This window comes from Dendrobates tinctorius, unplaced genomic scaffold (genome assembly GCF_039654945.1).
Source record: "Dendrobates tinctorius isolate UK_male_01 unplaced genomic scaffold, ASM3965494v1 ptg000156l, whole genome shotgun sequence".
Taxonomy (NCBI): Eukaryota; Metazoa; Chordata; class Amphibia; order Anura; family Dendrobatidae; genus Dendrobates; species Dendrobates tinctorius.
Genome location: NW_027361823.1, coordinates 22798189 through 22824848, shown reverse-complemented (window position 1 = coordinate 22824848; position 26660 = coordinate 22798189). Strand labels below are relative to the sequence as shown.

Here is a 26660-nt window from a genome sequence, read left to right as displayed (position 1 = left end):
TTATTATATTCTTCCCAAACAGGTGAGGGGCACTTATTATATTCTTCCCAGGCAGGTGAGGGGCACTTATTATATTCTTCCCAGGCAGGTAAGGGGCACTTATTTTCTTCCCAGGCAGGTAAGGGGCACTAATTATATTCTTCCCAGGCAGGTAAGGGGCACTTATTATATTCTTCCCAAGCAGGTGAGGGGCACTTATTATATTCTTCCCAGGCAGGTGAGGGGCACTTATTATATTCTTCCCAGGCAGTTAAGGGGCATGTATTTTTTTCTTCATTTATAGTGCTTGTTTAGTTCGGTCGTAAGAGTCTATTGTAATGATGATAATGAAAATATTTGCAAACAGGAATCTGCTTCCTCCATCATTATTGCCTTGTCGGGAGACATCTCTGGAAAGTGTAATGTGTGAAATGCACGGTAATGTCTGACATTACATCAGCATTCATTAAAAGCCCCAATACAATTACCATAAAACTGGTGAGACAGAAATACAGATCGTCGATAGATCGGACTGAGGTCTGGATATTATTGAGTATTACGTCAATATTTGGCTCCGATCGTAACAGTTTGGTTCTGGTCAGAACCTTGACATTCTTGCAATGACCTAGATAAAAGGATGGTTCCTGATGAATGGACACCGCGATCGCTGCTTCATGTCCCTACAGTTCTGTAACTATTGATCCTGATGGTAAATACTTTGTATTGGTGACATATTTTAGAATCTTGCTCGGCATCCGCAGCTAAAGGGGATCCTTCGAGGAATCTGGTCGGTCCCACTAACAGAAACAGTCTCCACATCTTTAGTGATTATCTGGATGATTCCAGACCAATGAAAATCTGTTGCGTTGGCCACGATGCAGTGGTCGCAGTTATTATGTCTGTGATCAGAATCATTAACGAGGTTTTCCCACAGTAGACACCGGCGCCATATCTGCTTTTTAACCCTTTTAAAAGCCGAGCAACGTGCAGGGATTTTGCAGTTGCTTTGTGATTTGCAATAAACCCCATGAATTCTATTTAATTTTTCTTTTTACAAGCTTTTTCCAAATTCAGTTTTTTTTCATGAGGTTTCTAATTCTTATCGCGTAAACTAGCGCTTGCAAGCTTTTCTCATGGTGGAATGTTATGGTCACATATTTTTGAGGCAGATTTTTCAGATATTTTTATTTACTATACAATAGTCTATAGAAAATTCCTAAAAAGACCTTAAAAGGAATCTGTCACCAGGTTTTTGCCTCCAAATATGAGACCAGCATAATTTAGAGACAGAGACCCTGATTCCAGTGATGTGTCTCTTACTGGGCTGCTTGTAGTAGTTTTGATAAGATCACTTTTTATCTGTTGCAGATCTAGCAGTTCTCTGAATGCTGCATGTTTGCACCAGTAAAGGTCTGAAGACTTTAATGAAACCTGTTTGATCAGCTGGAGATTATCATTGCAGGATGAGTAAACCTGTTGCCAGGTAGTCAATCTTATCTAAGTAAGGGCTGAGATCCTGATTCCAGCAATGTGTCACTTACTGAGCTCCTAGCTGTCATTTTGATAATGACTTTTTTTATCTGCTGCAGACCTAGCAGTTCTCTGAATGCTGACTGTTTGCAGTGGTAAAGGTCTGAAGACGTTAAAGAAATATAATATAAAAAAGTCGTATCTGTATTTATTGATAAAGAAACAATAGGATTGATATAACTACATAATTACTATACATTTTTTGGAGTTGCTAGAATGTATTCTGCTTTTGTTTTCTGGTCATTCCCAATGTGTTTTGCCACTGACAGAAGTGTCGGGTAATTGGACCTTTTAAACCAGTTTCTCACAATGGAGATCCTCTAGAGATGGCAGTCAACACAGGTTCTCAATGCTCAGTACCAAAGGGCATTAAAGGGAAGCTTTCACCGGGTTTTTGGCCACCTTATCTGAGCAGCATAAATGTGTAGACAGAGATCCTGATTCCAGCTATGTATCACTTATTGGGATGCTTTATATCTTTTATAAAACCAGTGTTTTATCAACCTGAGATGATCACTAGAGGACTAGTAAAAATGTTGCCATGTAGTCCTCCATATTCCTTATCTCTTTATAAACCCACCCCCACCAATGATTGGAAGCTTTCTGTGTAAACTGTGCATGGGCAGAAAGCTACCAATCAGTGGCGTCGGCGGGGAACTGCTATGTCTGCCGCAGATAAAGCAGTGACATTATTAAAATGACAGCAGTGAGCTGAATAAGTGACACATCATTGGAATCAGGGTCTCTGCACCATATATGAATATGAAGGACTACATGGCAGCAGGTTTTTTAGTCCTCTAGTGATAATCTTCTGCTGATCAAATGATTTTTATCAAAACTATATAGGGTCTCTGTCTCTATATTATGCTGCTCTCAGGTGGAGTAGCAAAAACTTGGTGATGGATTCCCTTTAAGCAAGCTGCATTTTGAAAACAATAAATAAGAAAAACATTGAAAGTATTTAAATGCACAAAAACATTGCAAAATCTCAGCCTTATTTGCCACAAACAGCTGATCAAGATGCAGGATTTTTCTTAAAAACACTGTGAAGCAACATGGACACTGAGTGTTAACCCCACATGTGTCTCTCTCTCTAACCGCCACCCCATCCCCTCCCCCTCCCCCCATACCCTTCGGCGGCTGTCTCTCTCGTCCCCGATGTATCTTCCTCCTGCGGCTCCTTTAAATCCTGTCCAAGCCGTATCAGACGCCGCATACATATCCGGTGTCACCGCTGCAGGCCGGATCCGGCGGCTCGGCTTTTCGCTGCACGCCGCCGGACCCCACACACCGGATGTCTGAAAGTAGCCTAAGTTGTATTCTCACACAGTGGACGTGCCTGTAGCTGAAAACCGCAGCGGTCACAGTCACAGCCAGTCTTCACTCTGCTTCATTTAGAGTCACTTAATCTTGCAGGGAAACAGCTGCTTCGGCTGTGCGCTTCTGTGGGTTTCTCTTCAAGATTAAAGGGGTTGTGCAGTGAAAATAAGTTATCACATATCCTCGAGGCAGGCATCTGCACCGATCGGCTGAACAGGGCACTTTCATCTCCATTGGAATAGAGCGGGAGTGTGCACGTCGGACCACCGCTCCAGTCATCCTCTGTGGGGCTGCTGGGGGCTGAGCTTGTCTTTTTCCAGCAGCCCAATAGAGTATCAGTGGATCGGGCACGCGCACTGACATTTAATTATAACATTGATATACTGTAAGTGCCCAGTTCTGCCAATCGGTGCAGGTCCCAAACATCGGACCCCTACCAATCTTGGATTATCACCTACCCTACAGATAGGGGATCATTTCTTCACTGGACAACCTCTCTAAAGTGCTTATTGAGTGAGGAGTTAGAAGATTGCAGCTGCTCATGTCTTTGGGGTTTTTGGCTGCTAGTATGTCTCCTGCTGTGTATGTAGTCGTATAGGGGGCTAGTTGTTTTAAGGAGACTTTTAAAAGTGACTTTTCCTTGTGGCCGCATTGCTGTTACGTGTACCAAATTTTTCAGTGTGCGGCATGATGTTTGTAAATGGGCCACATTTTAGGATATTGCACTTCAGTCTAGAAATGTTCTCCACTTTTTATGTCCCTTAGTGGAGTAAGTTTGTGATTTGTTAGAAATGAAAATTTTCTTTACTGTTAGGGCAGTGAAAATCTGGAATTCCCTGCCTGAGGAGGTGGTGATGACGAACTCAGTCGAAGGGTTCAAGAGAGGCCTGGAGTCTTCCTGGAGCGTAGCAATATTGTGTCTTACAGTTATTAAGTTCTTTAGAAAGACGAAGATCTGGGGATTTATTCTGATGTAATATAGGATGAACTGGATGGACTAATGTCTTTTTTCGGCCTTCCTAACTGTTACTATGTAAAATTACCCAAGTAAATCTATGGGTCCATGAACATGACGGCGAGCACAGGGGATGATCAAAATTGTAATGGATATGAGAAGCTTTTCAGTTTTTGATTGTGGCGTCACAACTCCCAAAAGTTGGGATAAAGCCATGTCTACTCGTGTAGTGTCTCCTCGCTGGAGTTTGGGGAAAGAAATGTTCCATTCTTGTCTGATGTAGGGCTCTCGCTGCCCCATAGTCCTAGGTCTTATTTGCCGGATTTGTTGTTTCATAATGCACCAATTGTTTTCTTCTGGTGAAAGGTCTGGACGGCAGGAGGGTCGTTCATCACATGGACTATTCTTCTGAGAAGCCGTGCTGTTGTGATGGCTGCAGTATGTGATTTAGTATTCCTGATTTTTGGGAATCACAATTGTATTAGATCTATGGAAGATTTCATGTATGTTGTGCCTAGAAACATTACCATGTGTGATACAGGACACACGTTCCATCTGTGTAATTAGTCTTTTGTGTGTTCTGACCATTAAAGCAAAGCATGAGCGTCAGTAATGCTGAAACATAAAACATGGTGAATTCAAGGAGCGTGCTCCAGTTTTGGAACTTGATAGTTATTATGACCATCCAATGTTACCACCAACCTGGTAAATTTACAATATACCTTTCTGAAAGGAACTAACTTAAATGTATCATGTCAACTTTACACCTCAGCAGGCAAGTTTGGCTTTAATATCCTGCCTATAACAATGGGTAATACAAGAAATCCATCTCAATCAATGCCTCTTATAGCACTGACCTTCTGCTACACCAACTACCGCAGTAGAGCAGGAAAAAAGTATATCGCTAAATACCGGCAATCATTCTTTATTAATTCACAAAAAACATATATATGAAAAGAATGTCAAAAAACAAAGGACTAGATAAAAGAAGTGGGGGCTACCTGGTCCAAAGAAACAGTGCACACAGTAATGTCACCACATCTGGATATTGCACATAGTAATGTCACCGCATCTGGATAATAAACATAGTGATGTCACCGCAACTGGATTATGCCCACAGCGATGTCACCACATCTGGATAATGCATACAGTGGTGTCCTAGAATCTGGATAATGCACAGTGATGTCACCGCATCTGCATAATGCACACAGCGATGTCAGCATCTCGATAATGTGGACAATGATATCACAGCATCTGGATAATTTTCACAGTGATATCACAGCATCTGGATAATTTGCACAGCGATGTCACCGCATCTGTATAATGTGCACAGCGATGTCACCACATCTGTACTGTATAGTGCGCCCAGCGATGTCACCGCATCTGGATAATACGCACAGCGATGTCACAGCATCTGGATAATACGCACAGCGATGTCACAGCATCTGGATAATACATACAGCGATGTCACAGCATCTGGATAATACATACAGCGATGTCACAGCATCTGGATAATATGCACAGCGATGTCACAACATCTGGATAATACGCACAGCGATGTCACAACATCTGGATAATACACACAGCGATGTCACAGCATCTGAATAATATGCACAGCGATGTCACAACATCTGGATAATACGCACAGCGATGTCACAACATCTAGATAATACATACAGCGATGTCACAGCATGTGGATAATACGCACAGCGATGTCACAACATCTGGATAATACACACAGCGATGTCACAGCATCTGGATAATATGCACAGCGATGTCACAGCATCTGGATAATATGCACAGCGATGTCACCGCATCTGTATAATGTGCACAGCGATGTCACCACATCTGTACAGTATAGTGCGCACAGCGATGTCACAGCATCTGGATAATACGCACAGCGATGTCACAGCATCTGGATAATACGCACAGCGATGTCACAGCATCTGGATAATACGCACAGCGATGTCACAACATCTGGATAATATACACATCGATGTCACAACATCTGGATAATACGCACAGCGATGTCACAACACACATCTGGATAATACGCACAGCGATGTCACAACATCTGGATAATACGCACAGCGATGTCACAGCATCTGGATAATACGCACAGCGATGTCACAGCATCTGGATCATACGCACAGCGATTGTCACAGCGATGTCACAGCATCTGGATAATACGCACAGCGATGTCACAACATCTGGATAATACACACAGCGATGTCACAGCATCTGGATAATACACACAGCGATGTCACCGCATCTGTATAATGTGCACAGCGATGTCACCGCATCTGTATAATGTGCACAGCGATGTCACAACATCTGGATAATACGCACAGCGATGACACAACATCTGGATAATACGCACAGCGATGTCACATCATCTGGATAATACGCACAGCGATGTCACAGCATCTGGATAATACACACAGCGATGTCACAGCATCTGGATAATACGCACAGCGATGTCACAGCATCTGGATAATACGCACAGCGATGTCACAGCATCTGGATAATATGCACAGCGATGTCACAGCATCTGGATAATAGGCACAGCGATGTCACAGCATCTGGATAATACGCACAGCGATGTCACAACATCTGGATAATACGCACAGCGATGACACAACATCTGGATAATACGCACAGCGATGTCACAGCATCTGGATAATACGCACAGCGATGTCACAGCATCTGGATAATACGCACAGCGATGTCACAGCATCTGTACAGTATAGTGCGCACAGCGATGTCACAGCATCTGGATAATACGCACAGCGATGTCACAGCATCTGGATAATACGCACAGCGATGTCACAACATCTGGATAATACGCACAGCGATGACACAACATCTGGATAATACGCACAGCGATGTCACAGCATCTGGATAATACGCACAGCGATGTCACAGCATCTGGATAATATGCACAGCGATGTCACAGCATCTGGATAATATGCACAGCGATGTCACAGCATCTGGATAATAGGCACAGCGATGTCACAGCATCTGGATAATATGCACAGCGATGTCACCGCATCTGTATAATGTGCACAGCGATGTCACCACATCTGTACAGTATAGTGCGCACAGCGATGTCACAGCATCTGGATAATACGCACAGCGATGTCACAGCATCTGGATAATACGCACAGCGATGTCACAGCATCTGGATAATACGCACAGCGATGTCACAACATCTGGATAATATACACATCGATGTCACAACATCTGGATAATACGCACAGCGATGTCACAACACACATCTGGATAATACGCACAGCGATGTCACAACATCTGGATAATACGCACAGCGATGTCACAGCATCTGGATAATACGCACAGCGATGTCACAGCATCTGGATAATACGCACAGCGATTGTCACAGCGATGTCACAGCATCTGGATAATACGCACAGCGATGTCACAACATCTGGATAATACACACAGCGATGTCACAGCATCTGGATAATACACACAGCGATGTCACCGCATCTGTATAATGTGCACAGCGATGTCACAACATCTGGATAATACGCACAGCGATGACACAACATCTGGATAATACGCACAGCGATGTCACATCATCTGGATAATACGCACAGCGATGTCACAGCATCTGGATAATACACACAGCGATGTCACAGCATCTGGATAATACGCACAGCGATGTCACAGCATCTGGATAATACGCACAGCGATGTCACAGCATCTGGATAATAGGCACAGCGATGTCACAGCATCTGGATAATAGGCACAGCGATGTCACAGCATCTGGATAATAGGCACAGCGATGTCACAGCATCTGGATAATAGGCACAGCGATGTCACAGCATCTGGATAATAGGCACAGCGATGTCACAGCATCTGGATAATAGGCACAGCGATGTCACAGCATCTGGATAATAGGCACAGCGATGTCACAGCATCTGGATAATGTGCACAGCGATGTCACCGCATCTGTTTAATGTGCACAGCGATGTCACCGCATCTGTACAGTATAGTGCGCACAGCGATGTCACAGCATCTGGATAATACGCACAGCGATGTCACAGCATCTGGATAATACACACAGCGATGTCACAACATCTGGATAATACGCACAGCGATGACACAACATCTGGATAATACGCACAGCGATGTCACAGCATCTGGATAATACGCACAGCGATGTCACAGCATCTGGATAATACGCACAGCGATGTCACAGCATCTGGATAATACGCACAGCGATGTCACAGCATCTGGATAATATGCACAGCGATGTCACAGCATCTGGATAATAGGCACAGCGATGTCACAGCATCTGGATAATAGGCACAGCGATGTCACAGCATCTGGATAATAGGCACAGCGATGTCACAGCATCTGGATAATAGGCACAGCGATGTCACAGCATCTGGATAATAGGCACAGCGATGTCACAGCATCTGGATAATAGGCACAGCGATGTCACAGCATCTGGATAATAGGCACAGCGATGTCACAGCATCTGGATAATAGGCACAGCGATGTCACAGCATCTGGATAATAGGCACAGCGATGTCACAGCATCTGGATAATACGCACAGCGATGTCACAGCATCTGGATAATACGCACAGCGATGTCACAGCATTTGGATAACGCACACAGTGATGTCAGCATCTCACCACATCTGTACAGTATAGTGCGCACAGCGATGTCACAGCATCTGGATAATACGCACAGCGATGTCACAGCATCTGGATAATACGCACAGCGATGTCACAGCATCTGGATAATACGCACAGCGATGTCACAACATCTGGATAATACGCACAACGATGTCACAACATCTGGATAATACGCACAGCGATGTCACAGCATCTGGATAATACATACAGCGATGTCACAGCATCTGGATAATACGCACAGCGATGTCACAACATCTAGATAATACACACAGCGATGACACAACATCTGGATAATACGCACAGCGATGTCACAGCATCTGGATAATACGCACAGCGATGTCACAGCATCTGGATAATACGCACAGCGATGTCACAGCATCTGGATAATACGCACAGCGATGTCACAGCATCTGGATAATACGCACAGCGATGTCACAGCATCTGGATAATACGCACAGCGATGTCACAGCATCTGGATAATACGCACAGCGATGTCACAGCATCTGGATAATACGCACAGCGATGTCACAGCATCTGGATAATACGCACAGCGATGTCACAGCATCTGGATAATACGCACAGCGATGTCACAGCATCTGGATAATACGCACAGCGATGTCACAGCATCTGGATAATACGCACAGCGATGTCACAGCATCTGGATAATACGCACAGCGATGTCACAGCATCTGGATAATACGCACAGCGATGTCACAGCATCTGGATAATACGCACAGCGATGTCACAGCATCTGGATAATACGCACAGCGATGTCACAGCATCTGGATAATACGCACAGCGATGTCACAGCATCTGGATAATACGCACAGCGATGTCACAGCATCTGGATAATACGCACAGCGATGTCACAGCATCTGGATAATACGCACAGCGATGTCACAGCATCTGGATAATACGCACAGCGATGTCACAGCATCTGGATAATACGCACAGCGATGTCACAGCATCTGGATAATACGCACAGCGATGTCACAGCATCTGGATAATACGCACAGCGATGTCACAGCATCTGGATAATACGCACAGCGATGTCACAGCATCTGGATAATACGCACAGCGATGTCACAGCATCTGGATAATACGCACAGCGATGTCACAGCATCTGGATAATACGCACAGCGATGTCACAGCATCTGGATAATACGCACAGCGATGACACAGCATCTGGATAATACGCACAGCGATGTCACAGCATCTGGATAATACGCACAGCGATGTCACAGCATCTGGATAATACGCACAGCGATGTCACAGCATCTGGATAATACGCACAGCGATGTCACAGCATCTGGATAATACGCACAGCGATGTCACAGCATCTGGATAATACGCACAGCGATGTCACAGCATCTGGATAATACGCACAGCGATGTCACAGCATCTGGATAATACGCACAGAGATGTCACAGCATCTGGATAATACGCACAGCGATGTCACAGCATCTGGATAATACGCACAGCGATGTCACAGCATCTGGATAACACACACAGTGATGTCAGCACAGTACAGTATAGTGGGCACAGCGATGTCACAGCATCTGGATAATACGCACAGCGATGTCACAGCATCTGGATAATACGCACAGCGATGTCACAGCATCTGGATAATACGCACAGCGATGTCACAGCATCTGGATAATACAGACAGCGATGTCACAGCATTTGGATAACACACACAGTGATGTCAGCACAGTACAGTATAGTGGGCACAGCGATGTCACAGCATCTGGATAATACGCACAGCGATGTCACAGCATCTGGATAATACATACAGCGATGTCACAGCATCTGGATAATACAGACAGCGATGTCACAGCATTTGGATAACACACACAGTGATGTCAGCACAGTACAGTATAGTGGGCACAGCGATGTCACAGCATCTGGATAATACGCACAGCGATGTCACAGCATCTGGATAATACGCACAGCGATGTCACAGCATCTGGATAATACGCACAGCGATGTCACAGCATCTGGATAATACGCACAGCGATGTCACAGCATCTGGATAATACGCACAGCGATGTCACAGCATCTGGATAATACGGACAGCGATGTCACAGCATCTGGATAATACATACAGCGATGTCACAGCATCTGGATAATACAGACAGCGATGTCACAGCATTTGGATAACACACACAGTGATGTCAGCACAGTACAGTATAGTGGGCACAGCGATGTCACAGCATCTGGATAATACGCACAGCGATGTCACAGCATCTGGATAATACGCACAGCGATGTCACAGCATCTGGATAATACGCACAGCGATGTCACAGCATCTGGATAATACGCACAGCGATGTCTCAACATCTGGATAATACGCACAGCGATGTCACAGCATCTGGATAATACGCACAGCGATGTCACAGCATCTGGATAATACGCACAGCGATGTCACAGCATCTGGATAATACGCACAGCGATGTCACAGCATCTGGATAATACGCACAGCGATGTCACAGCATCTGGATAATACGTACAGCGATGTCACAGCATCTGGATAATACGCACAGCGATGTCACAGCATCTGGATAATACGCACAGCGATGTCACAGCATCTGGATAATACGCACAGCGATGTCACAGCATCTGGATAATACGCACAGCGATGTCACAACATCTGGATAATACGCACAGCGATGTCACAACATCTGGATAATACGCACAGCGATGTCACAGCATCTGGATAATACGCACAGCGATGTCACAGCATCTGGATAATACGCACAGCGATGTCACAGCATCTGGATAATACGCACAGCGATGTCACAGCATCTGGATAATATGCACAGCGATGTCACAGCATCTGGATAATATGCACAGCGATGTCACAGCATCTGGATAATACGCACAGCGATGTCACAGCATCTGGATAATACGCACAGCGATGTCACAGCATCTGGATAATACGCACAGCGATGTCACAGCATCTGGATAATACGCACAGCGATGTCACAGCATCTGGATAATACAGACAGCGATGTCACAGCATTTGGATAACGCACACAGTGATGTCAGCATCTCACCGCATCTGTATAATGCACACATAAGGTTTTCTGATAGCAGTAATGTCTTGGTGACAGCAATAAGAATATTTGCTAGTGTTGATTTTAGGGGTGCTGTCACGTTTTCCAAGCGGCACTATGGCTGCTGCTGTGGCTGGGACTTGTGATACTCCGGCCATCTCTACTGTATGACTTTCTTTTGGACAGGATGATGGTCTCTGGTGGGACTTCTGCTTTTAGCTTGGTCTGAGCTAGACAGGAGAATCCAGGGGCTAGTTTTTGAAGAAAATGACTTAATTAGAAAGCCCAAAAGTTTACATGCCGGTACCAAGCTCCTAGGCAAAATGGCTGCAACTCTCCTGAGATTTTGCCCCTTTGTATTCTGGTAATGCTGCAATCATTTTACGTCATTTCTTTTCCGAGCGAACTGTGAATGGAATTTTCCTTCTTGTATTTTGATTCTATAGTTTATAAGCTTTTTCTTTTTTTTTACTTTGTGCTTGTTTCTTATGATGTGATTTCTATTTAATTTGCTTTTACTTTTCCCTCCATGCTTTTATGAGAAAACTGTAATACTGCCTGCAGTAGGTACGGACACAAATGATGGCGTCTGGTGCAACAATGCAGATTAGATGATTGATTAAATATGAGTAACACACAATCAGGATATGTCGAGGATTGGGACATGGATTAGGTACCTAAATCCACATCACAGCTGACGTTTCACATGCGATGCAAATCAACGGGTTATTTCAAATCCATTTTACATGTAGCGGAAAAAAGTCTATAGAGAATAATATCCTAATCATGATATGGATTTTACATACTGCAGAATATGCATTATTTGTTCAGGTTGGGAAAGCCACGGCTTAGTCTCAATGAACTCCTGTGAAGCTAATCCCCATGTGAATACGCTGGCAGAATTCTGAGTGTAAACTTTAAGGAGAATTAGCAGGTTTTTTGCAATGTAATCTGAGAGTAGCATAATATATGGGCTGAGACCCTGATTCCAGCTATGTCACTTACTGAGCTGGGTATTGTTTCAATAAAATCGGTGTTTTAGGTGTTTTATTGGCTGGAGATGATCACTGCAGGACTTGGTGCCTCGTGCATCCCAGTCCTCCTGCTCTGTCTATCCTTTCCTCCGCCCACTGATTGGCAGCTGGATATTGACAGAAGCCTGCTAATCAGTGGTGGGGTTATACAAAGCTCAGCATTCAGAGCACTGCAGGATCTACAGAAGGGATAACAATGATTGATTTTTATTAAAACTACACCAGGCAGACCAGCAAGTAATACATTGCTGAAATCAGGGTCTCTGTCCCTACCTTATGCTGCTCTCAGATTACATAGTAAAAGCCTAGCGATAGATTATCTTTAAACTTCTGCTACAGATTTAAAAAAAAAAGAATTGTAAATATATATATATATATATATACTGTATATACAGCTCTGGCAAAAATTAAGAGACCAAAATTTTAAGTTTGTCTGATTTTTCTCTTTATATTTTTGAGTAAAATGTAAATTGCTCTTTTATTCTATAGACTACTGACAACATGTCTCCGAATTTCCAAGCAATAAATTTTGTATTTATTTTCAGAAAATGAGAAATGGTCAAAATAACAAAAAAATGCAGTGCTTGCAGACCTCAAATAACGCGAAGAAAACAAGTTCATAATAACTTAGAAACAACAATACTAATGTTTTAACTCAGGAAGAGTTCAGAAATCAATATTTTGTGGAATAACCATGATTTTTAATCACAGCTTTCATGCGTCTTGGCATGCTTTCCACCAGTCTCTCACACTGCTTTTGGGTGACCTTATGCCACTCCTGGTACAAAAATATAAGCAGTTGTTTGTTTGATGGCTTGTGACTATCCATCTTCCTCTTGATTACATTCCAGAGGTTTTCAATGGGGTTCAGGTCTGGAGATTGGGCTGGCCATGACAGGGATTTGATGTGGTGGTCCTTCATCCACACATTAATTGTCCTAGCTGGGTGGCATGGCGCATTATCCTGCTGGAAAAACCAGTCCTCAGAGTTGGGGAACATTGCCTGAGCAGAAAGAGTCAACTGTTTTTCCAGGATAACCTTGTGTGCGGCTTGATTCATACGTCCTTCGCAATTATTAACCTGCCCAATTCCAGCTTTGTTGAAACATCCACAGATCATCACCGATCCTCCACTAAATTTCACAGTGGGTGTAAGACACTGTGGCTTGTACGCCTCTCCAGGTCTCCGCCTAACCATTAGATGGCCAGGTGTTGGGCAAAGCTGAAAATTAGACTCATCAGAGAAGATTACCTTACTCCAGTCCTCTATGGTCCAATCCTTAAGGTCTTTTGCAAACTTCGGCATGGCTCTCCTTTGCTTCTCTTTGATGAATGGCTTTTCTCTAGGAGCCCTGCCTCTATGAGTATGTTGCAAACTGTTCTTGCCGTGCACTTCACCCCAGCTGCCATTTGTTGCCATTCCTTTTGTATGTCGCTTGCTGTCATCCTACGGTTGCTGAGTGACATTCGAGAAAACACATAATGAAAAGTAGCCTAACCAAAACTTGTCAAATGACCAATGCACTAGCAGGATGCAGCAGCCTCCCATCGATTAAGGCTAGAGCAGCACAGGTGCCCTCCACTGATGAAAACAGCCACCCTATCACTAGAATAGTAATGATGAAGGTGTTAGCTGCCTAGTGGAAAAAAGCTCACAGATAGGGCTTGCTTAGGACATAAGTCATACAGGAAAGGGCGACGCATAGTGTCTGGATAACAGCCTATTTATAACGCCTATAATGGAAGGCGGGCTGTTCAGCACTATATATGCATCACACAGAAAACCAAGCCATAAAAAAGGAGCCTAGCTGCATCCTGCAAAAAATGATAAAAAGTGCAATAAAAAATGTAAAAATAATGCATATGATAAATGCATTAAATGAGGTATTGGTTACTATTTTGGTCAAAACAGATAAGCTCGCAACCCAACGTCAAGGGCCCCATTATATTGCGAGTCCCTAACTAAACATTAAAGCTCACAAACAGGAAAAAAAGGACTTAAAAACAATGTAAAAAAAATTTAAGAAAACATATCAGAACTACTTGTATATTTGTTCTCTGTGTCTGAGACTTACAAAGCACCTGACTTTTCCTTTTCCTTTTGATTTTAGAGCCAGTGTCAGTTCATAGAGAGGTACCGAGCGATGCAGACCTTGTGGCCGATGATAGCCGAAGCTTCGGGACCAGCCGTCTTCTGTTCCACATCACTGATGGAGACAATCCATTGTTGTCCCCACGCTGCTCCATCTTCAGTCAAAGCCAGAGATATAATTTGGACCCTGAGTCTGCGCCGTCTCCACCAAGTGCTCAGCAATTCATGATGTATGTAGTCATTATATGTTTTCTAATTGTGCCGTATATGATAGTGATACTTACTGATACATATATACATCGTAGTTTTGGATATATGGTGAATCACCACTTTGGGACCACCTATCCCTTGGCCAAAGTGGAGAAGTGTTACAAAGTGCATTTCACATTGTGGGTGACCCGACATGCCCGGCCATTATAAAGATCAATTTTACTTAGTCCAAATCAAATTACCAGGAAAACAAAACTCTTGTTACTTCCCGCCAGATCACTGCTGATCGCTGATGTCCTAGTTGTTGGACTCTTTTGACAAGATTACCATTAGAGGACCAAAAAATGGACTGAAATAGCTTTTGGTTGATTGCTTTTCCAGTTGACAGCTTGTTTTTCCCAGCCCTTTATACATGCAAAAAATCATCTTGCCAAACCATACTTATGTTCTCAATCTAAAAATGTAAATAAGTTGCTTTCAGACACATATGTAGAATGTCCGACCCTACTTTTGGGGAATTCTGTCACCTCCATACTCTTTAGATATCTTGACAGTCCTGGCATAATCATCACATTTGGCCAATATTGGTCTCGTGTGTTGTCACCTGAAAGGTTCGAAGAGGGCCAATATTTGGAGATACTCTATATTGTATATGACAAGGGAATTCCTCTGGAATTTCTGACAGCATTTTATTATCAGCCTTTTTCTAGTCTGAAATGTCTACTTAGAAATTTAAAAAATATTTTGTCCTCTTTAAAGGCCAAGAAGTTCATCAAGAGGGAATTGTGAAGACCTGAAAGAACCCATGACCGTTATACAACTTACCAAACAAATCCAGAACCTGAAGAGGAAGATCAGAAAATATGAAGATAAGTTTGAGCTGGAGAAGAACTATCGTGTGAGTGTACTGGATCTGTTTTCTTGGAACAGAGTATGAACTGTGATTGCTTTAGCCAACAGTATCATAAAGTCTCCACAAGTGTGACCTCTGTCAGAGGGACATGAATGCCTCTGTTATTCCAGTGCTGGCATAATGTCCCCCTGGCTCTGAGACAGGCTCCCATTATAGAGTGCTTGCTATTTATAATAAAGGTCAGAATCTGTTACTGTTTCTGTCCGTTTTACATTTGCATGGTCACCATTCAAGACACCTTGCTGCAAAACTTTCGAGGAACACTTCTTTATTCCTGTAGTCGGAAGATTCAATGGTCAAAGAAACCCTTGTCGTAAGGTTCTCTGGATCTGAAAAAAATTCAGAGAGGCTTTCGCTTAGAGGACCTTGGTTGATTAAAGAACTCCTTCCCCTGTAGGATATGTACAGTATACTGCGAGTAGGACAGGTGTACTGGGAACAGGCAATTATACAACATGGGGAGTCAGAGCAAGTCAAGGGGTCATGAACGTCTTGGCTGGTGGTTAGTACTATCCAGGAGGATCTTCCTGACCCCTGAACGCTCATATTATACCAAAGATGAAATTCAAATGTGTTCATTCTTTATGTTGTGTCTATAGATATATTGTGCACGCTTTGTTCATCATGGCCCAGTCCTGTAGACCTATCATTTTAGGCTTTCTTATTGACTTGTTGTGTATTTATTAAAATGGCTAGTAACATTCATCATTTTTTTGATCCATTCATTCAGCTGTTTAAAGATATTTTCCTTGGTCTGTTCTTCAGCCTTCTCATAGCGATAAAACGTCCAATCCCGAAGTCCTGAAATGGATGAATGACCTGTCCAAGGCTCGAAAACAACTCAAAGGTATATTAGGATTATTAAAAAAAAAGGTTTTAAAAAATTTATTTAGCACAAAAATTTGTTAAAATAATAGTCACTTTCTGATGATGGCTTTCCTTTAAGGATTGTTTGTTATAATAATAATAATCTTTATTTTTATATAGCGCTAACATATTCCACAGCACTTTATCATCACTGGGACAGTGATGGGGCTCACAATCTAATTTCCCTATATTAGTATGTCTTTAGAATGTGGGAGGAAACCCACGCAAACACGGTGAGAACATACAAACTCCTTGCATATGTTTTCCTTGGTGGGATTCGAACCCAGGATCCCAGTGCTGCAATGCTAACCACTGAGCCACCGTGCTTGGGTCCCAGCGGTTGGACCCTCACTGATCACAAACTGATGACATATCCCTGCAGTTACTTTATGATTATGAAAAAGTGGAGATTTATTTTAATACTCCAGTATATACAGTACATTCCTAATTCCATTCTATTCTCCACTGCCTAAAATGTGCCTTTATTGCAGAGTTAAAGCTCAAATTGTCTGAAGACCAAAACGTGCCAAGAGCCACACCGAGTAAACCCTATGACGATAGATCGGTGGCATCCATTGTGGTGGAGCAGCACGACGTCTCCAGTTCATCAATGTCCTCTGTAGAGGAAACGGTGGAAACGGTATGGAAGAGGCTGAAGGAGAAGAGACAGTTACTCAACCTTCCCGAGAATGTAAAGGTACGGGAGACATTGTGGAGTGATGGTTTAGGCCTTTTCATTGTATTACATTACATATAACATCCACATCAGCATGGAATGTGCTTGTACTTAGATTGTTGGGGATAAAGTTTAGGCAAAATTAATAATATAGATATATTTAATGTATCTGGCATGTATGCAGTACCCAAGAGGGCAGATTACGAAGTACGCCTCGTCTATTGCCAATTTATATATGGCTGTCATATTGTAAACTGCACTGATGAATATATAATAATACAATCCCTCCGATAGGAATCCTGAGGGTCTTTTCAGCCAGAATTGTGCAGTAGTTTTGGAACTTGATGAACTTATTGATCAGTCGTTGCTTGGTCGCAGAGACACGGACCGATCAGCAGAACAGGAAACATACATCCCCTGACTGAGACTTTTAATCTCGTTTTTCCATGGAGCAGATGGTCGGATCCCCAACAGCCGTTCCATTCATTCTCTGTGGGGCAGGCGGAAAAAGCCGAACATAGCGCGCAGACACCCTATAGTCAAGCAAGCACACCGCTCCATTCTAACAGGAAAAAAGTTCTACGTTCTGCCAGTTGGTGTGGATCCTAGTGTTCAGACCCTGCCCTATCAATAAGTTATTACCTATGTACTGGATGCACTTATTTTAATCAGACTATCCCTTTATATGTATCTAAATACTGTTATCAATATCACAACCCCGTTCACTTGAATGGACGTTTGGTGCATTTCTACGTACATCACTGCTCTGAGAAATTCCCAGACGGACTACTGTCTCTTTCTCTAAATTCCCTTACAAATCCTGAAGTGATGGCTTATCCTGGTAGTATGACCTTACTCCCTGATTTAGGAATACCTCTATCAGACGTGTTACGATATATGAGTATATTGTACCAACTGAATAATACTAATTAATGGACCAACCACCTTACAAGAATTTGGCCCATTCTCTAGTGACATTTTGAAGACCACACAGAATCCTTTTCAATATGTGGTCGCTGTCTAATATTACTATATTATTAAAGGAGATCAATAACTATCAAGCTTTTTTTCTGCTAAATGATTATAGAAACTTTTTCACCCATCCACCCTTTGTGGCTTTGTAATGTTATTTGCAAAGGTTGGAGGGAAATGGTAAAAGTAGATTTTTGGCTGAAATGTGTACAGCGCCATCTATCTGCCCAGTGCCGTATATCTGCCCAACGATCTATATCTGCCCAGTGCCATATATCCAACCAGCGCCTTATATCTGCCCAGTGCCATATATCCACCCAACGCTGTAAATCTGCCCAACGCTGTATATCTGCCCAGTGCCATATATCCAACCAGCGCCTTATATCTGCCCAGTGCCATATATCTGCCCAACGCTGTAAATCTGCCCAGTGCCGTATATCTGCCCAACGCTGTATTTCTGCCCAGTGCTGTATATCCAACCAGCGCCTTATATCTGCCCAGTGCCATATATCCACCCAACGCTGTAAATCTGCCCAGTGCCGTATATCTTCCCAGCGCTGTATATCTGCCCAGTGCCATATATCCAACCAGCGCCTTATATCTGCCCAGTGCCATATATCCACCCAACGCTGTAAATCTGCCCAACGCTGTATATCTGCCCAGTGCTGTATATCTGCCCAGTGCCATATATCCAACCAGCGCCTTATATCTGCCCAGTGCCATATATCCACCCAACGCTGTATATCTGCCCAGTGCCGTATATATCTGCCCAACGCTGTATTTCTGCCCAGCATCATATATCCACCCAGTGCCATATATCCACCCAACGTTGTAAATCTGCTCAGCGCCTTATATCCATCCAATGCCTTATATCTGCCCAGCGCCTTATATCTGCCGAGTGCCGTATATCTGCCCCTATTTGTTCTCTTTTGGCCCTCACCAGCTATAGTCAATAGAGTAATGATGCCACAGAAATGACATTGTGAGATCAAAAGAAGGCCAGCTGAGTAATAGCAAGACAATGGTGGCTGTAAATTGTCATCCAGTCACCCATATTATGCTTGGCCATGTTCTACGTTCAGCACGTGTGGACAAGCAAATTGGTGGCAGAGTATTTGCTGTTACAAAACCTGATAATTCTCAGTATCGTAGTATCCTTCCTAACTATACCAATAACTTTTTTAAATAGGATATGACAAAAAAGCAAATGAATCTGGAAAAAATGAGTCTCCAGAAATGCCTACTGTATTTTGAGAATATTCATGGACGCCCAGTAAGTATCTGAGTTGTGGAGCTGAGTGGCCTCCGCATGTTTGTTCCAATCTACTGCTAGTGTGTTGCTGTTGGATGTTGTAGGAGGGGAACTTGTGTCTTTTTCTATAATTTTACATATTAAACAGAGTGAATTTTGTCGATAATGCTGCTCTAACTACTATATACGCTATAAACGATACATGTGTATATAAACACATGGGCCACACACACAGTGAACAAGTCTGTAGGACAGTGTTCACACCACCAATAGACTGAAACACAGAAAAACACAGTATAACAAACGTCTAAAAATACTCTGTTGTAAAAAAAAAGTAACAGTAAACAGCAAGTGCTAGTAAAAAGATGATAACAAAACAGGGTATTTAGTTGATACATTTTTTGGAAAAAATGTATACTAAGCAACTCTACCAAACGTCAAGGTATACCCATCTCAGAGCAGTCCTTAACCGATGTATTTAAAAACCTGACCATGTGTATGGTACCTATATGAGCAGGATTCAGAAAGGTAATGTCCGATGTAGACACACTGTGGAAGACGGCTTATATGTGCACGACCCACAAGGGAGGGGTGGAGACCTCCCTAATCTTGCAGGAACAAGAAACCAATTGAATGTAAACATATGGGCCATGCACACAGTGAACAAGTCTGTAGGACAATGTTCACACCAGCAAAAGACTGAAACACAGAAAAACACAGTATAACAAACGTCTAAAAATACTCTGTTGTAAAAAAGTAACAGTAAACGGCAAGTGCTAGTAAAAAGATGATAACAAAACAGGGTATTTAGTTGATACGTTTTTTTGCAAAAAATGTATACTAAGCCGCTCTGCCAAACGTCAAGGTGTACCCATATCCGAGCTGTCCCTTGTGTTACAAAATTGCAAGGTGTCCATAACAAACTGGTGTTATATGGTGGAATATATGAAGATATTAGATTTCATTTTTTTCCGCATCCATAGACTTCAATATATGAGTTTCATCCGGCATACAAAAGAAACCATGCTGACATTTTTTTTCTATCAGCAAAAAAAAATTGCTCATCTGAAAAGGCTCATCAAAGAACATTGGTCCTAGTGCTGTCCATGTGAGGTCAGTTTTTTCACGGACAGCACTCGGAGCGAAAATATGGCCATGTGAACGTAGTCTTAAAGTGTGGATATTCTTGGCAAAGCCCTATTCTGTCAATGATGGTGGAATTTTTCCTATCGATGTTTGTATTATTTCACGCCCAGCCGGGGACTGTCCAGCTGGCTCTCTGCCTCCGTATGTTCAGAGTCCATATACATTTGTTTAGGGGATTGTTAACATTGCGGCTGAGAGTTGGAGAGCGAGCGTGGGCCGACCTTGAGAATGGGATTCTTTTTTATTTATCCGGTTCAGTTTGTGATGCAGAACGCGTGGCGTACTTCATCTTGATGTATGTCCTGTCACGCATTCATAGGGGCCTTCTAGGTTTCCACTTTCGCCTGACAGCTGAGCAATTGCTTATATTATAGAATAACTTTACATACTTTTTAGCATTTTTTTCACTTAAAGGAATATTCCCATGTTGTACAGTTATGACAGATCCACATGATATCAAAGAAGAAACCTCAGCACCACAAAAAAGGAAATGGGACTGTAGGTCTAGTAAGGGCCCAGACCGTACCCTCAACTGGGCTCAAGGGAGGGCATCATGATTTAGGATGTTTGCTAGGCCTGAGTTGTGGGGGTTACTGGGATATGATGTGTACGAAGTGGGAAGATTTAGGGGAGGGAGATAGTCAAATCCAAGGACATGGGGCTTACCTGATTGGTGGGTGGGATGGTCCCGGGCAGGGGTATTTAAGGGCTTGCCTGTAGGGGACGACCATCTTCTGTGATGGCCTTTGTACCCAAAACCTTGCCCCCTTTTTAGGTCAATAGCTTGAATAATAATTAGAGATTTTCATAATTTGTTACAGCAGTGTCGTACAAGGAGGGGGATTTTGAAGGAGGTTGGTTGCACTGAAGGACCTGGGAGCCCAGTGCAGGGATGAGTGACCCCATCGGTTTAAGGTTCTTACAGAATTGTAAGCGGGTCCCTACTGGGCTAGGTCTCAGTGGGACGTTTGTCTACGGGCAACATCCAGCTGGGGTTCCTGAGCCGGTGCACTGCAACTGGGGCTGGTGTGGAGGAGCTGTTTTGTTGCGGTTTTAAGAATGGGGTTTGGAACCTTCAGTCACCCCTACTTTATGGTTCATATTATTGTTTGATGTTTTGATATTTTTATTAAATAAAATGGGGCTGCTGTGGCCTTTATATCCAAAGTCACGCAGTGGGGTGTTTTATGTATTAGTTAAGGGGTGGTAAGCAGATAAGGGTCTACTTATTGGGTTGTCTAAAGTCACACATTCCGAAGTCTTGCTGCAGTGATATTTATTTTGATCCACGGCCTATACCCTGCCCCATCTCTTGGTTCCCCGCTTTTGCTACACACAGATGTCCTTCACAAAGACCATTCACGGTCGAAACGTTGGACCATATCTGTTTTGACTCCTTGCCAGATTAAAATAAATATCACTGCAGCAATACCTATGGCCCCATTTCTTTTTTGTGTGGTGCTGAGGGTTCTACAGTACTTTGAGTAGTCTGGACTTCAAGTCCTTTCCATGAGCACACTATGGTTAATAGGACAGTGCTGCTGGGCTTTCTCCTTCAGCAGATCTGATGAGATAAAATAAAAAAAGTAGTTTCTCAACCTTCTTCCTTCAGTCCGTGAAAAACAGACAGCACTTGGATGGCATCCGAATGCTGCCTGATTATGTTCACAAATCCATAGACTTTCATGTCAGAGTTTGATCCAACGCTTGGATCCACATCCAACATGTCTTTGCAATTTTAGACGGAGCAATATGACTTGTGAGCAGCCCCATAGACTGTTATATGTGTGAGTGCTATACATGAAAAACACAGATAGCACTTGTACAAGAAATACTGTGTGAATGAGGCCTTAGCCTGTTCCCAAGATCTAAACCCACAAAGCAGCTCTTGACATAGGTTCTAGCGGTGACATCACCAACTTTTTAACAAAATCAGCATTTTCCCCTAGACGATGAGCCGTCATGTCTGATTTAGTACATTTTTACATTCCCCAAAAAATAAAAATTCCAGAGAACTTAGAACTCTGCATTTCTTGTTATCATTCCCCTTATTATTAGGGCCTGTCCCTACACAGGCTGTCACTGTCCAATCAGGGCTGATTGTGCCAGTCTGGTGATGACATGCCCAATTGACTAGGGGATTAGTTATGCCCACTTGTCACATTTTTCATACATTTCCAGGAGGAATTTCAGAATAACCGCACTATTCACAGTTCTTTTATCCACACATTTTCTGAAACAGACATGCAGACAGGAGAGCTAGACTCTATAATCCCTAAATGAAGATGTCCTGAGACTATGGTTCGCGTGTACGTCTGAGCTGACCGCACGTGTCCTTACATGAACCCGCATGGGTAGTGCCAGACACTTTCATGGAAGAAATCAGTACTGGCTGTCGTGTCCTACACTGCGCGTATGAATATAGATATGATATACGGAACGCCACCTGAAACCCTTCTTCTTCTTCACAGACATGAGCTGTGGTCTGTTCCTAAATCTTTCTAAGCCTTTGTCTACTGCTTACAAGGAGCACAATCTATTAACTCCTTCCAGACATAGGATGAGCTATGTCCGGTGCGGGAGTATGGAGCAGGTTACACAGCCGGCACCTGCCTGTAACCCCAGTGAAAAAAAACATACATCCGCAAAAGTCCAATCTATCAACATAGAAGATTATTGAAATAAAGAAAAACAATCAAAAAGCCAAAATTGCAGTTATTCGGTCAACACACATCCCTCTTAAGTGTAATAAATGGCTACCAAAATATTAACAACATAAACTTACAGCTCAACACGCAAAAAAAACCCAAGCCCTCTCACCACTCCGTCAATGGATAGATCAAGAAGTTATGGGTCTGAGAAAAATGGCGACACAAACCAATTTTTTTTTTTGTCGAACTTCAGATTTTTAGTTTCCACCTCTTAAATTAAAAATGAAAACTACGGTATACAAGTTTGGTACCACTGTAATTGTACCTGACCTGGAGGATTGTGTTGCCAGGTCAGCAATTGATTTATGTCGCCTTTATGCTTGCATGGGTTTTTTTCACCATTTCTCCAAATTTGGAATTCTTTTTTTCGTTTTTTTTTTTTAGTTTATTCTATGGTAAAATGAATGGAGTCATTCAAAACTACAACTTGTCTTGCAAAAATGCAAGCCTTTATGTGGCTTCGGGTGCCATCACATTGCGTTCTGTGTCCCTGTTGGGTCAAACGTACGAAATCCCCTGCAAAACGGGGTTCGGACGTGTGAGTATACAGGCCCATAGACTGTAATGGAGGCGGCAGAGTGAAAGTGCGCTCTGACTTGCATCATTTTTGGGAGTGTACGCCTACAGGAGGTGGACACTTATACGTAGTAGACTGCATCTGGGTGTCCGCCTCCTGTAGGTGTACACTCCCGAAAAAACACATGGCAGAGTGCACGTTCGCTCTGCTGTCACCATTACAGTCTATGGTCCCATAGGCGCGTGCATCGTGACCCTGTTTTGCGGGGGACTTCGGACGTATGCCCCAACAGAGACACAGAACACAATGTGAAAGCACGCTACGTCGACATGAAAATAAAAAAAAGTTAGGACTCCTGGAGGAAATGACGGGGAAGAAAAGAACAAAAATTGGCCACAGCGGGAAGGGGCTGAAACCCAATATACGGTTTGCTCAGTATGCTCCATCAGGAGAATGGATGATTTCCTCAGGATTGAATATACTTCTCTGTGCGGTTGTGTTTTGTCACATCGGTTTCATAATATCATTCATGTTTCCTTTGTGTGTTTCCAGTCTTACACCGTTGAATCCAATTATGTGCACTAATGTATCTGTCGGCCGTAATTGTAGAGCGTCGTCCTGCAGCGTGGTACGTGACAGTGTGCCTTATATTTCAGGTTACAAAGCAAGAGAGAAGCCTAATAAAACCGCTGTACGACCGATACCGGATTATTAAGCAGTTATTATCCACCGCCTCCTTGATTCCCACGATTGTAAGTCTCTCTACGTCTTATTGTTTGTATAGGTAGACAGAATTGTGGGGGAACATTACTTTCTGTACATGTAAGTGTGATCTTTATTTAGAAGCTGTCAGGGTGTAGCAACTGAAAATCACAGCATTATTTTATCCAATCCTGTATTCATTAGAGGTGTCTCAGACGCTGTAATCTTCAGATTTATCAGCCTCCAAATCCCAGATGAAAAAAGCAGCAGGTCTTAATGTATAATAAAAGAACAAAAGCAAGGTAATCTGTCAGCAGGATTTTTGCTGTGTAATCTAACAGCAGCATGTAGTAAGGGAAGAAACCTTAATTCCAGCGATGTATCACTTAGTTTACAGGGTGCAGCACTTGTGTTAGAATCACAGTTTTCTCTGCTGCAGGTTTTCTCTGCTGCAGATTTAGCAGAGCTCAGATTGCTGAGCTGTGTATAACCCCGCCCACTCCACTGATTGGCGGCTTTCTGTGTACACTGTATATTGACACAAAGCGGCCAATCAATGGTGAGGGCGTGATTACACAGAGCAGGAGGACTAGGAGGCACAAGACACCTAGTCCTCTAGTGATCATTTCCTGCTGATTAAAAAAAAAAACCTGATTTTATTGAAATAGCAAAACACAGCGCAGTAAGTGACACATCACTGGAATCAGCTGGTGACAGATTCCTTTTAAAGAGGAGCATCAGAAGTCTGCGCATTGTGATCACTAGACTTGTTGTTTAATTCATTGTCACTGTTATTTAAAGTGGATTTGTCACCAGATTCTGCAACATTATTAATGAGATCTCTTAAACCTGGTCAGACTGGTGTACTTACTTTGAAAATCTCAAGACACCCATATATAAAGCTATATCATTCATGCCTCCTTTTTTTTTTTACCTATTCTGAAGTAGCACAGAAAAAAAAACATATACTGACCACTATCAATCTACAAAGGCCAAAAGTCAGTGTTTTTGGTCTCTGAGGAGGGATGGGGCTTAGTGATACATATTACAGATCAGTTAACACACAATTGCCAAAATTCAAACAAAATAAGCTCAAGAACTAACAATAGATTTCCACTAACTGGTAACTTCATTTGAATACCAAAAACACATGCGCGTATGAAAAAATAAATATTGAAAAAGGCTCAGTACTATGTAAAAATATAGTTACACACAAAGAGTATGGAAACAAAATACATGACAGATTGACTCCACCAAAAAATTATAATATTACTGCATGGTAAATGACCTGGTACTCATACCAATCCAACAAGTGTATTGCTGGATGTCTTGCCTCAGAGTGCAAACTGCCTTGTAAACACAATAGCTCAGTGCACCACACATGAGAGCCATTAGATGCTGCATTCACCTTCCCTATAAAAATCCATGACGCTGACTGCCTGGGAAAACCCTCACCCAGAGGTGTATGTGGTAACAAATGCAGACATGGCGCCACCATCATAATTAGTAACCCAAATGACATGTAGAGTGACTCAGGAAACTTTACCTAGATCCCAGCAGTGTAAGAAATGGATAGGTGGGGAGCCCCGTCATGAACCCCGACGCGCATGTTTCGCCCTGCTTCCTCGGGGGGCGTGTCCATGAAAGTGGGTGTGCGTCCTTTAAATATGAGTCCTGACCAATGGGTATACTGCCCTAATGAATGTAATTACTCAGCCCGTTTTGTGAATTGGCGCATGCGCCGACGGAGCACAGCTCCTAAGAATGGTAACATCCAGGCGCGGTCACGGTGGACATCCCCCAACCCTCCGTGTCATATGACGCGGGCAGGGCATGTAGGACCCAGCGTGTGAGACCACTGCATGTATGTCACGGGCGTGCACTAGTCCGCGCATGCGCAGTAAGAAAAACGGGCTGACAGAAATTGACTATGAGTAAACCAGAGAAAGCCAATAAAGAAGACTGATGTTAAATATATGTGTGCATTGCGCCTAAACATATTGGTATTAAGAATAGTGTTGAGATGAATATCTCATAACAGAGAAAAACATTCACTAAACATA

The 26660-nt window shown here is 43.0% G+C and overlaps 1 protein-coding gene across 8 annotated transcripts in view; it reads left to right on the top strand.

The window, feature by feature from the left end:
- Positions 1-26660, top strand: part of FAM13C (family with sequence similarity 13 member C) — a 193232-nt gene that overhangs the window by 151213 nt on the left and 15359 nt on the right. For 7 of the 8 annotated variants that reach the window (XM_073548262.1, XM_073548264.1, XM_073548260.1 and 4 more), the window contains 6 exons: positions 14651-14861; positions 15601-15739; positions 16520-16601; positions 17113-17318; positions 19459-19542; positions 24552-24647. In XM_073548262.1, coding sequence (XP_073404363.1) covers positions 14651-14861; positions 15601-15739; positions 16520-16601; positions 17113-17318; positions 19459-19542; positions 24552-24647 — 818 coding nt within the window. The remainder of the gene's footprint in view (positions 1-14650; positions 14862-15600; positions 15740-16519; positions 16602-17112; positions 17319-19458; positions 19543-24551; positions 24648-26660) is intronic. The other variant, XM_073548261.1, reaches the window with a different exon arrangement.